The sequence below is a fragment of the Sesamum indicum genome, linkage group LG5, assembly GCF_000512975.1.
Source record: "Sesamum indicum cultivar Zhongzhi No. 13 linkage group LG5, S_indicum_v1.0, whole genome shotgun sequence".
Lineage (NCBI taxonomy): Eukaryota > Viridiplantae > Streptophyta > Magnoliopsida > Lamiales > Pedaliaceae > Sesamum > Sesamum indicum.
In genome coordinates this window covers 16,787,609-16,804,192 of record NC_026149.1, presented here as the reverse complement: position 1 = coordinate 16,804,192, position 16,584 = coordinate 16,787,609, and the positions used below count along the sequence as shown (strand labels likewise).

At 38.6% G+C, this 16,584-nt stretch overlaps 3 protein-coding genes and 1 pseudogene across 5 annotated transcripts in view; 1 reads left to right on the top strand and 3 right to left on the bottom strand.

Moving 5' to 3' along the window:
• Window positions 1-2,007, bottom strand: part of LOC105162805 — a 4,211-nt gene extending 2,204 nt beyond the window's left edge. Inside the window, exons 1-3 of the mRNA XM_020694135.1 lie at window positions 697-2,007; window positions 548-615; window positions 16-238 (exon numbers count right to left, since the gene is read on the bottom strand). Coding sequence (XP_020549794.1) covers window positions 16-238; window positions 548-615; window positions 697-2,007 — 1,602 coding nt within the window. The remainder of the gene's footprint in view (window positions 1-15; window positions 239-547; window positions 616-696) is intronic.
• LOC105162804 lies at window positions 2,074-3,447 on the bottom strand. Its single transcript, XM_011080918.1, has 2 exons — window positions 2,549-3,447; window positions 2,074-2,488 (listed from the first exon to the last, which is right to left on the bottom strand). Exons 1-2 carry the CDS (start codon window positions 3,445-3,447, stop codon window positions 2,074-2,076), a joined length of 1,314 nt encoding a protein of 437 aa, XP_011079220.1.
• On the bottom strand, window positions 7,399-10,748 carry LOC105162733. Of its 3 annotated transcripts, none has more exons than XM_011080847.2 (6): window positions 10,635-10,748; window positions 10,013-10,226; window positions 9,000-9,605; window positions 8,718-8,903; window positions 8,234-8,589; window positions 7,399-7,977 (listed from the first exon to the last, which is right to left on the bottom strand). In XM_011080847.2, the coding sequence occupies exons 3-5, from the start codon at window positions 9,127-9,129 to the stop codon at window positions 8,279-8,281; spliced, it is 627 nt and encodes a 208-aa protein (XP_011079149.2). In that variant the 5' UTR covers window positions 9,130-9,605; window positions 10,013-10,226; window positions 10,635-10,748; the 3' UTR covers window positions 7,399-7,977; window positions 8,234-8,278. The 3 variants fall into 3 exon arrangements, with proteins under 3 accessions (XP_011079149.2, XP_011079150.2, XP_011079151.2); XM_011080848.2 differs by having other exon boundaries at window positions 7,399-8,098; window positions 8,355-8,589; XM_011080849.2 differs by having other exon boundaries at window positions 8,234-8,556.
• On the top strand, window positions 12,425-13,539 carry LOC105162801 (annotated as a pseudogene).

Here is a 16,584-nt window from a genome sequence, read left to right as displayed (position 1 = left end):
AAAATTTAGCCTCACAGCAATCTCGATCTCAGTACCATCTGGTCCCTGCAAGTAAATACCGGCTCCTCCATTCTTTGAGGTCGAGGACCTATCCACATGCAACAACCATCTCTCCTCTTTTTCTGGTTGTTCACCAGCGAACTCGACCAAGAAATCAGCAAATACTTGCGCTTTTATTGCATTTCTTGTCTGAAATTCGATGTCAAATTCTCCTAACTCCACCGCCCATTTGATCATCCTGCCAGATGTATCCGGTTTTAACATAACCTGCTTCAAAGGATGATTAATTAACACAACAATAGGGTGGGATTGGAAGTAAGGTCGCAATTTTCGTGTTGTTATCACCAAGGCTAACGTTAACTTCTCGATCTGGATATATTTCTTTTTCGCCCCTTGCAATATCTTGCTTACATAGTAAACAGGGTTTTATTTGCCATTCTCTTCTCGAATCAGCACCGAACTCACCGCGTTATCTGAGATAGCTAAATACACATACAATTTTTCCCCAATCATGGGATTAGAAAGTAGTGGTGGGGTAGTTAGATACAATTTTAGCTCCTGAAGAGCCTGTTCGCATTCCTCATTCCATTCAAAATTATTCGCTTTTCGCAAAACCTTAAAGAAGGGTAAGTTACGATCAGCAAACCTGACTATGAAACGATTTAGCGAGGCAACCTTCCCCGTTAACTATTGCACCTCCTTTATCGATTTTGGCGATCCCAACTGCATGATCGCTTTTATTTTTTCAGGATTTGCTTCTATGCCTCGTTCGCTAACCATGTAACCCAAAAACTTGCCCACTCGCACCCCAAAGGTGCACTTAGACGGATTCAACTTCATGCCATAAGATCGCATAATGTCAAAAGTTCTTCGTAAATTTGTCAAGTGATCCCCTTCCTGCTTGTTTTTTACCAGCATATCATCAACATACACTTCCATCGTACTTCCGATGTGATCTTTAAACATTCGATTGACCAATCTCTGGTAGGTCGCACCTGCGTTCTTCAATCCGAATGACATTACATAGTAGCAATAGACCCCTTTCTCGGTCACAGACGCAGTTTTCTCTGCATCTTCCTTAGCCATAAAAATTTGATAGTAGCCCTGATAAGCGTCCATCATGCTAAACAGTGCACACCCCGTCGTTGAGTCCACCAGCAAATCGATCCTCGAAAGCGGGTATGGGTCTTTTAGGCATGTTTTGTTAAGATCAGTGTAGTCCGTACACATTCTCCATTTCCCAGCTGCTTTTGGAACGATAACCACATTTGATAACCAGGTCGTGTATTGGATTTCTCTAACAAACCCAGCTTGCAGCAGCTTATTGACTTCTTCTTTGATGATCCTGTTCCTTTCGACCCCGAACACTCTCTTTTTTTGTTTCACCGGTTTGACCTGCAAATCAATATTAAGTCGGTGTACAATTACCTCGGGGTTTATACCTTGAAAATCAGAGGGGCTCCACGCAAAGAGGTCATTATTGCTTTGCAAAAAATCAATCATCATTGTTTCCATCTCCTTCGTCATCTGCGACCCGATATGGGTCGTTTTCTGGAAATTTCCTGAAATTAACTCGACCTCCTTATATTCTTCCAATGGCTCGATTCTTTTCATTTTTCCTCGTTTTGCCTCTTCACTTTGGCTCATCTCCTCTTTTCTCTTTTCTTTTTTCATTATTTCTCCCTGCTTAACAGCCAGATTATAACACTGCCTCGCCGTTTGTTGGTCGCATGTCACTTCCCTTACTCCCTGCATCGTGGGGAACTTCATCTTTAGGTGGTACGTAGACACCACTGCTTTGAACTTGTTTAATCCGGGTCGTCCTAGCACCACATTATATGCGAACGGACTATCAACCACCAAAAATTGAACCATGCAGGTCTTTCTTCTAGGTTCTTCCCCCAAGGAAACTGGCAGCTCTATCATACCTTCAGGAACGACCTCACTGCCCCCAAATCCGACCAAAGGTGTCCGGACTGGCTTCAATCTCACATTTCCCAGGTCCATTTTCCTGAGAACATCACTGAAAATAATATCAACAGAACTACCATTATCTATCAACACTTTGTGTACCTAGTAGTTGGCGATGTCCATTTTTATGACCATGGGATCGTTCTGGTCAGGTGTATCCGAACTCATATCTTCATCTCCAAAGACTATATTTTCTTGTTTTTCTACGTGCATCACTTGTTGTTCGTATCTGGATCTGCTCTCTCTGGCATATTGTTTCCTCGACCTCATTGAATCTCCATTCATCGGTCCACCTGATATAGTATGGATAATACCCTTCGTGGGTGGATTATCCCGAGCTGTACTCTTTCCTGCCTCATCCTTCTGGTGTCGCTCACGGCTTCGCGACCTGCTGCGATCACCTGCTTCAGCTCTCCTATCAATCAGATGTTTAAAATAACCTTGCCTCACCAGCCTTTCGATCTCGTCTCTCAATTGGTAGCAATCCTCCGTGTTATGCCCTTTGTCTTTATGGAACCTGCAATGTTTATGTGAGTTTTTCTTAATCGGGGTATCACGCATCTTACCTGGCCATTACAGGAAGCCCTCCTTCTCGACCATCGTCATCACCCTCTCTCTAGTAGTTGTCAATGGGGTGAACTTGTGATATCGAGGCACATACGGTCCTCTCCGTTCGCAATCCTTGTCAGATCGTTGCTTGCCCTCTCGCAATCGTTCTCCTCTCGATCGTCCTGGATCCCTTGTCCAATCGTTGTCCTTCATAGCATTCATCTCTTCCTCATCAATGTATTTTTGAGCCATTTCCATTAATTGCTCTGTTCTCATTAGTGGGTCTCGAGCCAATGCTGACGCGAAGGGGCCTTTCTGCAAACCATGTATTAAGATGCTCACCATCATGTCGATCCTTAAATCCTGGACCTCCAACACCTCGTTATTGAATCGTCCCATGAAGGCCTTCAAGGTTTCATCCTCCCTCTGTCTGATCGTGAACAGGTGGGTGGCTGACCTCTTCGCTTTTCTTTTGCTGGCAAAATGAAAAGAAAATTTATGAATTAACTGTTCGTAAGAATCAATTGTTCCACTACCTAGGCTCGTGAATTCGTAAGAATCAATTGTTCCACTACCTAGGCTCGTGAACCATTCCTGAGCCTTGCCCTTCAGAGTAGTGATAAACAGCTTCGCTTTGATCGGGTCCGTCTGGCCGTAAAGATTCATGACCAGATCGAATGCAGCAACATGTTCCCTAGGATCCTTGCTCCCATCGTACTTGGGTAGATCCGGGAACCGGAAGCTACTATCTACCACCTCCAACAGAATCCGATTTGTGAAGGGTGAGATTCTATTCTGCGATACGATCTCTCCCCTTTTCTTCAACTCTTCGATTTGCTTTCCTAGCTGCTCAATCTGCTTTCCAACGCTATCCACCTCCGCTCGCAATATGCCTGGCTGTCTAGCAGTCGTTTTCCTACTAGCCATCATTCTTTTGTTGGTGACTTCATTGGATAGGGTTCTCTCGGGGCCTTTTTCAGGCGCCCTTGAGACTTCTCTTCTTTGTTCCGCTTCTATTTCTCAAAACAACTGCCTCTTAACCCCTTCTCTAGCTGGGGTTACGGTTCTACGCTCATATTCCACAATGGCTTTTCTGCTCGCCTCCTCAATCATACGTTGCAACTCTTCCCTAGTCATTTGTACCATCCTCTCCTCTCCTTTCCCTGGGGTTTCCTCTACCTGTTGATCCCGTTGTGATGACCCTTCCATTTTTAACTCGCTCTCAGTTTTCCACAGAGGCGCCAAATGATGTAGGTCGCACGAAATCAGAATTTCTGGGTCGGATCGCTGGATTGAGGTTGTTGATTCCCTCTTTTGAGCTACCTGTTGTAGATCCTGAGAACACAGCAAACGTAAGACTAGCCGAGAAGCCCTCGGCGATGGCCCTCGGATGCTTAAGTTAGAAAAGGTGGGGTCGAAAATATAATAACGAGATCGAGTGAGATCACAAATATAAAGATAAAATGAAGTGGTGAAAACGTGTTTGAATAATCATAAATGAGGCTATTTATACTTGTACGGTACCCTCTATTTATGTGACACGTGGCACCAATGAGGGCGAGCCATGTCACCCCTTGCAAAAGTCTGCTGTCGCCACTGCTGCACCTGCACATTTGGGTCTCACGCGCAGTCATAATATACATAAAAAGGAGGATAAAAGATATAAGGGTATTTTGGGAATTATGTAACTTCCCTTATCAGTCATCGTTAGACAAAAAAAAAAGAAAATTTAAGACAGACGTGTTATCATGTATAAGAGTAATATAATACCAACAACATTGGCACTTATGATGGGGTTTGCTCTCTGGTGCTACGTTACTGGTCATTTTTCCAATGTTTCGTCGACCGACTCATTTGTACCTGACGTACAATCGAACGCCACAGTTTCTGAATGATCAATTTTCGACAACTCTGGTGAGGCGAGGGAGAAGGATTTGTCGGAGAAGTACCATAGGAAATTGATCGCATGTGACTGTCCTTTTTGTGCACCCATACGTTGTGGCTTTTGCTGCTTTATGCACAAAAATGGGACTGTCTGATCTAATACTTTTTAATGATTGAATAATAATGGTCACAGTTCTTCATGTACAAGTTTTTCGGGAAAAATGCAATTTATTCCTCCCACCTTTACTCCTCCTCGAGAGCTGAGGATAATTCTCGACTTGTGTGAGGGTTCGCAGGTTGTCGCGCTACAAATTGAGTCACGGCTAGTGCCGCAGCTCAAGTAGATGCATCGCGTATCAGGGCTAGTAAAACTTCTTGCATCAGTTGAATCATCGGTTCTTGTAGTGGACCTTCCAGGGGGAGTGCTATCCCGGTAGGCGCGGGTGGAGATTGTCGACGTGGTGGGGGAATCTCCCCATTGAGGGGTATTTGCTCATGCGTTAGGGGGTTTACCTCCTGGGGTGGTGACTGTTTGCGAGGCGGGTCTTGTTCCGCCCCGTTCACTTAGGCTTGGGCATTGCGGATCACGTCCAAATCTTGGACATCTGAGCTCGAGAATTGATTTGCATACTCAGTGTCGAGGTAAATTTTCCCATAGACAGCGCCAATGATGTGGTCGAGGTTTTCACGAAGGGATGAAATTGAGAATTTTACCCGCAACACCATAACTCACCGGTGAAAACACAATTTTTTAGGGAGTTTTGTAGTAAAAGTGATCACTATAAATGAATAGTAGTTAGGTTAAAAAAATAATATTTTTGGTATTTATAATAGTATTGAAAGTTATATTGTGTTGTGGGTGGCATTGTTTAAAATGTGCCTCATATATGTTAAATTACTTTTTTACCCTTGCAGGTTAATATTTTTTACCAGTATACATCATATATAAAAGTAATTATATACTTTAAAATATTACAATATTAGTAACATCATGTGTGCAAGTATTTCACGCCGCAGTGTCTACTTATCCTATAAGCAGACTGGTTTGTGTAAAAACAACAAGTCAGAAGATATAAATGTAATTATTCTTTTATATTATTTTTTATCAATATATTAATCGAATCTACGTATTGTTTAATTTATTAAAATAATTATATGTAATTACCATTTAAAAAAAAAAACTCAACAACTCGACCTAATTGTTGCCAACCTTCCACATTATTTATGTGAAAGAGAACTTGTCATAGAACTTATCTTATCTAGGAGCGGCAACGAGTTGGCGAGCTCGAGCACGAGTTCAGTAATTTTTATTATTTATTTATTATTATTATTATTAGATTAAATTATGAGATCAAATCATCAATTTTTTATATAATTTATAAGTAATAAAATAGATTGCATAATATATATTATGTTATTAATATACCAAAATATAGTATATAATTTTAATTTATTGTTATAAATATAAACTACTAATTAGTTTAGTAGTAATATAATTAGTAAAATATACCAAAAAAATATTCATACTGGATAATTTAAAAATTGTAGAAAAGTATCCATTAATTGAAATAATGCAATCGAAATACATAAAGATATTTTATAGTTAAGATTAATATATGTTCATAATTTACAATAAATTTATATATTTATAAATATTAGTATTAAGTGTTTACTGAAAGCCCTGGAATGACGATTGGATTTAACGTCTACACCTTGGGGATTGATGTTAGTACATCCCCAGTGATACTTGGATGATTCATTCCTTGGAAATATCTCTTTGCCTATCAAAATTTGAAGTATTGAGTGTGGGTTATCCATGGCTTCTCATTATGACAAGTAAGAAGCTAATGGAGCAACGGAAAGGTCTTGAAAATACTTGGATGATTCAAAATGCAAGTAAGAAGCTAAAGAAGCTAATCACCAACCTGAGAGTTGTAGTAGCAATACTTTTTGAAAATAAATACAACACCATCAATTTGCAGTTATAATAATAAAAAAAACCTTATACTCACGTAACCAGTCTCTAAAAAAAATTATAAACATCAACTGAAAATAAATAATTCAAGCTTCATTCCGTGTTTACTCAGTTATTGCATACATTGAGATTCCATCATCTACGATATTACTTAATTCTTGCATGAAAGAATTAAGTGAACAACACCACTTTGTTGATCACGACATCCAGTCATTTTCTTGTATACATTTTTGTTTCATCCAATGGGAGCAAAACAAAGGCGTGTGGAAGTTTTCCATCTCATCTGGAGTGATGACGAATAATACACTATAGGTCTAATTAGCTTTTCGATAAGTTCTTCACAGTGTGCCCTCACAGTATGGGCAATTTAAATTCCTCTTTGTTTGTGATGCAGGTCGCAAGATAGAGATCGGATCGTCGAATTTGGATACCATCAGATTGGGTCATTGAACCCTTTTCGAGCTTTCCAAAAGTGGACTCTGAGAACAAAAAAACACGTTAGGCCCTCCAATGCTTAAGTTAGAAAAGTGGGATTGAATTAGTCCTTTTGTGTCTGTCTGGGGGAGTTTGCATTATTGAAAAGCAGAAAAAATGATTATAAAATTAATATTAAAGTGATAAACTTACTTTGATAAAACAGCGTAAAACAACTAAATTTTAAACTATTTCAAAATTCCACGAAACTTGAACCAAAAGTACAATGCTTTGATCAGCAAAGAGGCAATGCTTTAATTATCCTGCAGTATTGTATAAGTAGTGAAACTTTTATTGAGCAATGCTTTGATTACCAAAGAGGTAATGGCATAAGCATAATCCACGAAGCACCAGTTTTCTATACAAGACTTGATATGGATACCCCTTAGGAAAAGACTCAAAATTCCATGTCTTAAAGTGGGAGGGAGCAGCAGCAAACTTATATCCTGTCCATGCCTTTTCCAAGGCACACTTATTCAGTTTTCCTGTTTGATGAAACATCACAATTTCACTAATAATTATGTTAATTATCAAAGACCAACATGTTTTCTCACCCTCAATTTTTTTTCCTACATAACCTATAGAGAAGGCCAGTTACCATAATCCAAAGACTACAAATACAGGACAACAGACAAGAGTAACATGCGGTAAAAACATTAGTTAAACACCAAGTAAAGTGGGTTGCATGATTAACTGGACCCTGGATTACCAAATTCTTGCATAGCAGGTTTCATCTACTAATCGGTTCACGGGAAGTGCTTGCAGAGCTGTTCTTGGTAATGCTTTTTCGTTCCACTTGCCACTGTCATTTTTGGTTGACTTCTTGGTGATCTCTAGCTTTACCTTCAACATCTTGGACAGCTTTCTCACACTCAACTCATTCAAATTGTCGGCATTCTCAACACTGTTTTTAGCTGTCTTTACTCTGTCTTTCACAAGAACCAATTTACTGCCACTACCAATGTTCTCTTTGTTATCTGTGAAAGCAGTCAACCATTTTCATTGTTGCAGTTGCCTTGCTTGCAGAATATTACTCGGCGTCAAACAGGTTGGTTGACTGATGAGCTGTGAATCTAACTCTGCAGCAAAGCCGAGTGGAACACCTTTTGCACCCGGTTCGTCACCTAGTTGCTTGCATGGTGAATCCTTTACAGCGGAAAGTGCATTATTCACCGCCACTCCACCATCAGACCGCACCAGATCAGCAGCAACCTTTGTGCTTTCGTCATGCTGAAGAATTTCAATTTTATCAGAGATAGCCAAATGATCAATGAAATCATCTTCTGTAGTTATCTGTGAAAGCAGTCGTCACCATTTTCATTGTTGCAGTTGCCTTGCTTGCAGAATATTTACTCGGCGTCAAACAGGTTGGTTCATCACCTAGTTGCTTGCATGGTGAATCCTTTACAGCGGAAAGTGCATTATTCACCGCCACTCCACCATCAGACCGCACCAGATCAGCAGCAACCTTTGTGCTTTCGTCATGCTGAAGAATTTCAATTTTATCAGAGATACCAAATGATCAATGAAATCAGCTTCTGTAACATCCTCCAGCATTTTTCTAGTTGACACTTCTTCTGTAGCTTGTTGCAATCTGAGTTCTGTGAATTTCTCCAAGGTCACATCTAAATTGTGGACAGCAGCCTTGTCTTGAGGTCCTATCTCTTTCTCACTATTCAGTTCTTCCGTGTTTTCAACTTTAACTTCAATCTCAGATGTACAAACATCATAAGATCCTGCACAAGAATTGTTATATGTAAAACAAGATAATAGATCATTTGGCTCATAAAAATTACGAAGACAGACCAAGGAACACACACACTTTCACTTTCATTAACTTCAGCTTGTGTCTCAAAATCAATACCTGTTTCCTCATTTTCCACATCACTATTCTCCTTCACCGCTGGCTTAGGACCATCTGCCACAAAGTGCAGGCCTGGTGCCACTTCGATCTCTTGAACCATTGATATAACCTGTTCTTCAGCTGAAACAACTTCTGATTTATCTTTCTCCTGAGAACTCTCATCTGTAGTTGTGCTTGCATTGGTACCTGAAAATTGAAAACTTAGAGGGTCATACAACAAGCAATATAATGTCAAACACTCGTGATTTAATGCATTTTATAAGTCCCTGAAAGAACAGATACCAGTAATTCCTGATACTTCATCATCAGAATCATTCGGGTCTTCTTTCAAAGTCATATCCTCATCTTCACCAGCATCTTTAAGTAAGCAATTCCTTCTTGAAAAGCTCAGACCCTTCATTTTTCGCCACATTCAACTTCTCCACATTCTTCTCCGCCAACCTAACTGACCGACGTATACACTTTCTGAACCGCACTCTCTTTGTTCACCCTTCTTCTTCGGCTAGTAACTCCCATTGGAGCAGGAGTCATTGAAACATCTTTCTTTTCCTCCTCTACACATTCCATCAACTGGGAATCCATTTTCCGACAGGCCGAGGCCATCTGACTCTTCTTTCTATTAGTTTGCGCCACCAATGTTGGAGTTTCGGTTACATCAGCCTGTGATTCATCAGCATCTTTAACTAGGGTCTTGCAAGCCGTACGCCGAGTCCTAGTCATTGGCTTCACAGATTCAGGCTCTTCTTTTGCAACATTTCTCCGGCGTGTGCTTCTGCCACCAGTTGGAGGCACATAGGGAGACGTTACCTCGCATCTCACTGGTGATTCAGTTGATGATTGTGCAGTTTCCGATTGAGACAGCTGCATCAATTCTTCAATTCCTTCAACCTACCAATCACAAATCAAAATAATTTTCTCAAAGTAAGGAATTAATACAAAGTGAAAAAAATATTAAAGAAAAAAACAGAGCAGTAACAGAGACAGAAGACAACATTTGAGTAAGAATGTAAAAACCCTGAATCCGTCCATGTATAAATGCCTGGTTAAGCTCAAAACCTCAACAAAATTTTCAGAAAAATAAACATAATTCCATATATAATTTCAATACATGCCAGTTAAAAGAATTAATTTAATCAGATCAAGTTAAGCAGTTAAAGGCCAGAACCTGAACAAAGCACTGGAAAATCCGGAACAAATCCTTAGGACAAGATTATATTACGAAATACAAGAAAAACAAACAGGCAAACATGAAACTGAGCTCTCCCAAAATTTGAATAATGGATAAATAAACTTACGAGCTGGAGAGCTTTCAGAGCGTCGGCCATGGCAGCATTGGTCACGTTTGCAGGAATTTTGTTCTTCTTGCAGAGAGCTTGCAATTCTCTCCTTGTCTCTGGAAATCCATTGCTCTGGAATGGGGGACTTCAGATTACCGTTTTCTTCGAATTCAGTTGATGATTGTGCAGTTTCAGATTGAGACAGCTGCGTCAATTCTTCAATTCCTTCAACCTGCCAATCACAAATCAAAATAATTTTCTCAAAATAAGGAATTAATACAAAGTTAAAAAAATATTAAAGAAAAAAACAGAGCAGTAACAGAGACAGAAGACAACATTTAAGTAAGAATGTAAAACCCTGAATCCATCCATGTATAAATGCCTGGTTAAGCTCAAAACCTCAACAAAATTTTCAGAAAAATAAACATAATTCCATATATAATTTCAATACATGCCAGTTAAAAGAATTAATTTAATCAGATCAAGTTAAGCAGTTAAAGGCCAGAAACCTGAACAAAGCACTGGAAAATCCAGAACAAATCCTTAGGACAAGATTATATTACAAAATACAAGAAAAATCAAACAAGAAAACATGAAACTGAGCGCTCCCAAAATTTGAATAATGGATAAATAAACTTACGAGCTGGAGAGCTTTCAGAGCGTCGGCCATGGCAGCATTGGTCACGTTTGCAGGAATTTTGTTCTTCTTGCGGAGAGCTTGTAAGTCTCTGGAAATCCATTGCTCCGGGGAGGGGGATGGGGAGGGGGAGGGGTTTCTTGTAATGCGAAGTGGAAGGACCAAATATATATATATATATACCCTCACGAAATATGACCGTTGGGCATCCCAACGGCTCTTTCCTGGGAATGTTGCCGTTGCAAATCACACACACGAAATATGACCGTTGAGCATCCCAACGGCTCTTTCCTGGGAATATTGCCGTTGCAAATCACACACACACACACGAAATATGACCGTTGAGCATCCCAACGGCTCTTTCCTGGAAATATTGCCGTTGCAAATCACACACACACACGAAATATGACTGTTGAGCATCCCAACAGCTCTTGGCAATATGTAGTTTAATGCGCCCAGTTAATCTTTTGGAGTGATCAAGAATTGGTGGGTTGTTAGTTTGCTATCGGTGCAAGTAGTTTGCGGAACGTTGGTTGTGCAGCTTAATTTCACTAACCTGGTAGAGATGATGGTCGAGTCTAACTCTCACTTGAAGAGATTGAACTATTGGAACCATTGAAGAGATGAATGATTGCTTTTCATATTTCATTCAAATTGATGCATGTCACTGAGCCTAGGAGGAGTTGATTCAGTACTCTGTTTATGTGGGTGCATCTTGCAAATAACTGATTGGTTACCAATTATGTTGGATAAAGATTCGATTATGTGAAAGATGTTTATCCTTTTATGTATTTTGCAGGAGAGACTTCCAGTAGCACAAGGGGAGAAGCAAGAACAGAAGGGACAGAGTGGAATTTTAGAATTTGAAACAGACAATATTATCAAGAATGACAATCAGAAGGTCAAGTTCTGCAGATCACCTCCTTTGGTTAGTGCATTAAAAGCTTCAGCTGAAGAAGATGCAGCCAGTTTTCACTTCCCAGGACATAACAGAGGACAAGCTGCTCTGTCATCCTTAACACAGCTGATTGGTGAAAGACCATTTCTGCATGACTTACCAGAACTTCCGGAGCTTGACAATCTCTTTGCTCCCGAGGGACCTATTTTAGAAGCACAAAAAGAGGCAGCGGAACTTTTTGGAGCATCAGAGACATGGTTTCTTGTTGGGGGCAGTACTTGTGGAGTCCAGGCAGCAATAATGGCAACTTGTTTGCCTGGAGGTACTCTCATTCTTCCACGAAATTCTCATATCTCTGCAGTATCTACCATCCTACATGGGACATTGCCGCAGGGATCACTCCTTCACAGGCAAGTATAATGGTTTTTGTGAATCACATCTTTGGTTCTTTTAGTTGTTTCAGATACAGTTTGTATTTAGTTTAACATAATGATTTGTTTGTCCCAAGAATATATGATGGTCATGTTCACTTTGAATGAATGCTTGGGTATTATTATTTCTAAGCTATTTAAATGTCTTTTGCACTTATGGAGGCCCATGTACCAAGATAGCCTGGTAAAAAGTTGCAAATTTACTGGATCAAGAATCCAACTCAAAGAGTTATGATAATCAAACACTATTAAGTTGAGAATATTGTTTTTTCCATCAATTGTTAAATTGATAATAATCTGAATGGAAGAATCTTGTAAAGACTTCTTTGAGTAGGGTTTACTTGGAAAAACCATACAACCATTTTAAAATATAATAAAGTTTACTAGTATTTGTATATCTTCAATCATCTTACAAGTGAACATGGACTTAGAGAATTATTTTCTCTGAAATCTCCAGATTGTTGTTATAACAGGTAGCGGAAGCAATCAAGGAACTAGAGATGGAAGGTCGTAAACCAACTGCCGTTTTGGTCATTTCACCTAGTTATCATGGTATATGTAGTGATATCAATGGAATTTCAAAACTGTGTCACAATAATAAGATCCCCGTAATTGTCGATGAGGCTCATGGGGCTCAATGGAATTTCAAAACTGTGTCACAATAATAAGATCCCTGTAATTGTCGATGAGGCTCATGGGGCTCACTTTGGTTTCCACTCGCGGTTGCCGAGCTCAGCTCTTGCTCAAGGGGCTGATCTTGTCGTGCAATCGACCCACAAAGTGCTAGCTCTCTCACACAGTCATCAATGCTGCATGTCTCTGGTAATATTGTAGACAGGGAGAGGATTTGCAGATGCCTTCAAACACTTCAAAGCAGTAGCCTGAGTTATTTGTTGTTGGCATCATTGGATGCAGCCAGAGCCCAACTAAGTGATAACCATGGAACTATTTTCAACAAAGCAATTGACTTAGCTGTGGAAGCAAAAAGTGTGATTGATAAAATTCCCGGAGTCACACGCATTGGCTTTCTGAACTTTCCCAAGTTTCCTGCTATTGATCCTTTGCGAGTAACTGTTGGCGTGTTGCACCTTGGTATTTCAGGCTTTGAAGCTGATAGCATCTTATACAGGGATTTCAGTGTAGTTTCCGAACATGTCGGAACTCAATCTATTACATTTGCATTTTACCTTGGCACAAAGAGAGAGCATGTTTTGAGACTTGTCTCAGGATTGAATTATCTCTCAGCAACTTTAATGCCCACTGATGGCTCAGTAATTAAATCGGTTGATGTCGCGAACTTACCTGTCTTTGATGATATCAATATGGTTTTGAGTCCTAGAGATGCCTTTTTTGCACATAAAAGAAAAGTGAGCATCGATGAAAGTCTTGGTGAAATATGTGGAGAGCTTATATGTCCTTATCCACCAGGGATTCCAGTGCTGATACCGGGTGAAGCTATCACTGAACAAGCACTGCAATACTTATTGCATGTTAAAAGCAAGGGTGCCACTATCAGCGGAGCTGCCAATCGTTTCCTCTCGTCTCTTGTTGTATGTAACTTTTAAAATGCAGTTTTAGTTCATATGCACTCATAGGGGTAAAATTATACGAAAATCAGCCAGAGGACTAAAAGTAAGCAATTTCGTAAGTTACTGGACCTAAATAAAAATGGACATAGTTATCGGACTAAAATTAAAATTAGGCATACTTAGCGGACTAAAATAATACTTTGCTCTAAAGAATATAGTGATATTCGATGAACAAAAAATGATAATTTAATATTATCAATTAACACAACAAAACTAGTTAACTTTGGAGTAAATATACTAAATGGTGACCAAATTAATTAATTGCTAACTGATCATCCAAATAAACAGTCCGCACTTTTAATCACTATCAAGATATTATGAAGAACCTTTCTGACAACCCTTTTGATTTGTCACTTTATTAATCAGTTCTAACTTTTATTTGAGTAAATTATTATTTAAAATAATAATTCCATTCAAGTGTTGTTTTGTAAATTGAATCTGAGTTTAATTGATTAATTACGTGCAATTAGGCAAATTAGCAAAGACATAAATTAATTTAGTTGGTAATCTATTTTCGTACTTAAACAAATAAGGCTGCTCAATTAAATATTGATTAATAAACTAAGCAACTAAAATATTCACTAAGATACCAAAGAAAGCGAGTAGGAGAAGAAGTTGTTGTTGTTGTTGTTGTTATATGAGCCATCAGCTTATGTAGGTGGTATACAGAATCGACCATGTAGGTTAAAGAAATTAAAATACTATATAAAATAACCATAAAATCCGATCATATAGACAGTGTAGAACCGATCATGTAGGGGAAGGTAATAAAGAATATTTTTTATTATGATAAATATTATAAAAAAAGTTGGATAAATCAAGTAAAGACTATTTTGGCAGCCTTTTATGTTTTGTTAAACTAGTATGTATGAAATTTAGTCTAAAACGCCACACAAAAGCCCAAACAACGCCATTCATCGGCAAAATCGGGCAAAAATGGCAAATCCAACTTTGTTCATACACATAATTTAACTCAACGACCCAAAGGGTCTCTTCCTCATTCTCATTCAACTTCTCCTTATATTTATCAGTAGTTAAAACCCTTTTTTTTTTTTTTATCTTTGTTATCTCCATTTTTATTGATAATTCAGCAGTAGTTGTTTAGCCTTACATTAGGCTAAATGTAAAAATGCAAGGAACTAAAAGTGCAGAAATATAAACAAGAAAACTTACAAGATTTAAAGAACTCAACCGTATGCCGAACAACTCTCTTTTTATTACTAAGAAGAAAATAATGTACAAGTGCTTCTGCTTCAAGACATGAAGTCTTCTAAAGTTGTGTCCAAAAAAAAAAAGAAAAAAGCAAAGGTGGTAATTTATAGAGGGGGTTGCTGGCAAAGTGTCTGGACTTGAAACTCCCTTTTTACGTTCGCATGACGTCCTTTCTTTATTTGAGGACATGTGATGGCTGTTATTTGCCTGATGTCACCTCATTCTTGACACGTGTCCATTAATCAGAATTTTGAATTCATTTGGCATTATTGTTCACTTTATTTTTTTTCATAATTTTGGAGAAGCTGCTCTCTTCGGATTCTGATTCTAACCGTTTGTGATTGACCTCTTTGTTCTTCAAAAGATTTTGAAGTTGTTGTTCTTTTTTTTTTTTTTTTGGCCCTTCAAAGCATCTCTAATTCCTTTCAATAATTTATCAAGGAGGTCTTCTGGAGTGAAGTCCTCAAAGGGATCCTGGGATTCTCCTACAAGACAAGAAAATTTATTTTCTCCTTTGGAAGAGGTTTCATTGGGGATTCAATTCCTAAAAGATTATTCTTAAGATCTTTCTTCATTTGATTCAAATATTCTTCAATAATTTGTTCTTTAATGATAACTCCCTTCTTATTCAGAATTTTCTGAGAAATTTGTTCAAAGGGATTAGGAGCTTGATTTTTTCTTCCTTCTCGATAAAAATTTTGTATTATTGTAGTTTTTCCTCCATTTCATTGATAATTTCCTGACCATAGTATTTCTCGGTTTGATTTGCATTAACTTGCTCTAAAATTTTGAACAAAATCTTCTCTTAATATATGGAATTGTTTGTAGGGCAATTCCTCCTTCTGGTAACTATTTTCAAATCCATGGGATAGAGATTTCTATAAAGAAATAGAGGGAAGTCATTCCTTCAAAACATACTTGTATAAGCCGCCGGCAAAATATAGTAAAAGCTAATTGCATCTTATATATTGGTACAAACTTCAAATTAAAATAAAGTTACACTTAGGCATGAGAAAGACTAAGCAACATATTGTGGTACAACATGTAGATACCATCTTTATTCATTAATCCTTCATAAGTAGCATATTACATGGAAATTCTAATTTAAGTTGAAATTGCCCATATTCAAACTAATTATATGGTAAGTGTAATACACTTGTCGTGTGATTGATGTACAGCTCAAGAAAAATAATCAAACACATGAGCATATTTCACTTACGATGTGATTGGTTTGATTCGACCAGATCTAGTATGGATAAGAATTTTATCATACGGCGAGACAGAAACAACACATAACAACATAGAAAAGCATAGCGTCGGTATTGCATCACAAAGTCCCATTTTTCTTCATAAGGCAACAATAGCCACAACTTCTGGTCCCGCAACTGCAAACACAGGAACACACACATCCCTGTAGTTTCCTATGGTACTTGGCGGTCGAACCCGCCTCCGTCGTCCCATCGCCGTTGTCGAAAATGAGTTTCTCAAGAACCGTGCTGTTTGATGGAAAATCAAAGGCTAACACATCATCTTGCTTGTAATTAGTACTCAACGAAACATCAGAGAAAGGATCGGTAACGTAGCACCAGAGGGTGAGCCCTATCAGAAGTGCAAACACTGTTGGTATTGCAGTATTTTTAGACATGTTAAAATTGTGTAAGTTAGATATGATGTTGCAAACGTAATAAAGTCCAATGGACTTTATAGGGCTTATGCAGGCTGGAGGAAAAATGTTGTTGGCGATGAACAAAGTCATCATGCGTATTAAAGAACATTTGTGTCTTTGTCTTTACATTGCATTCTTAAAGTTTGTTTAAGAAAAT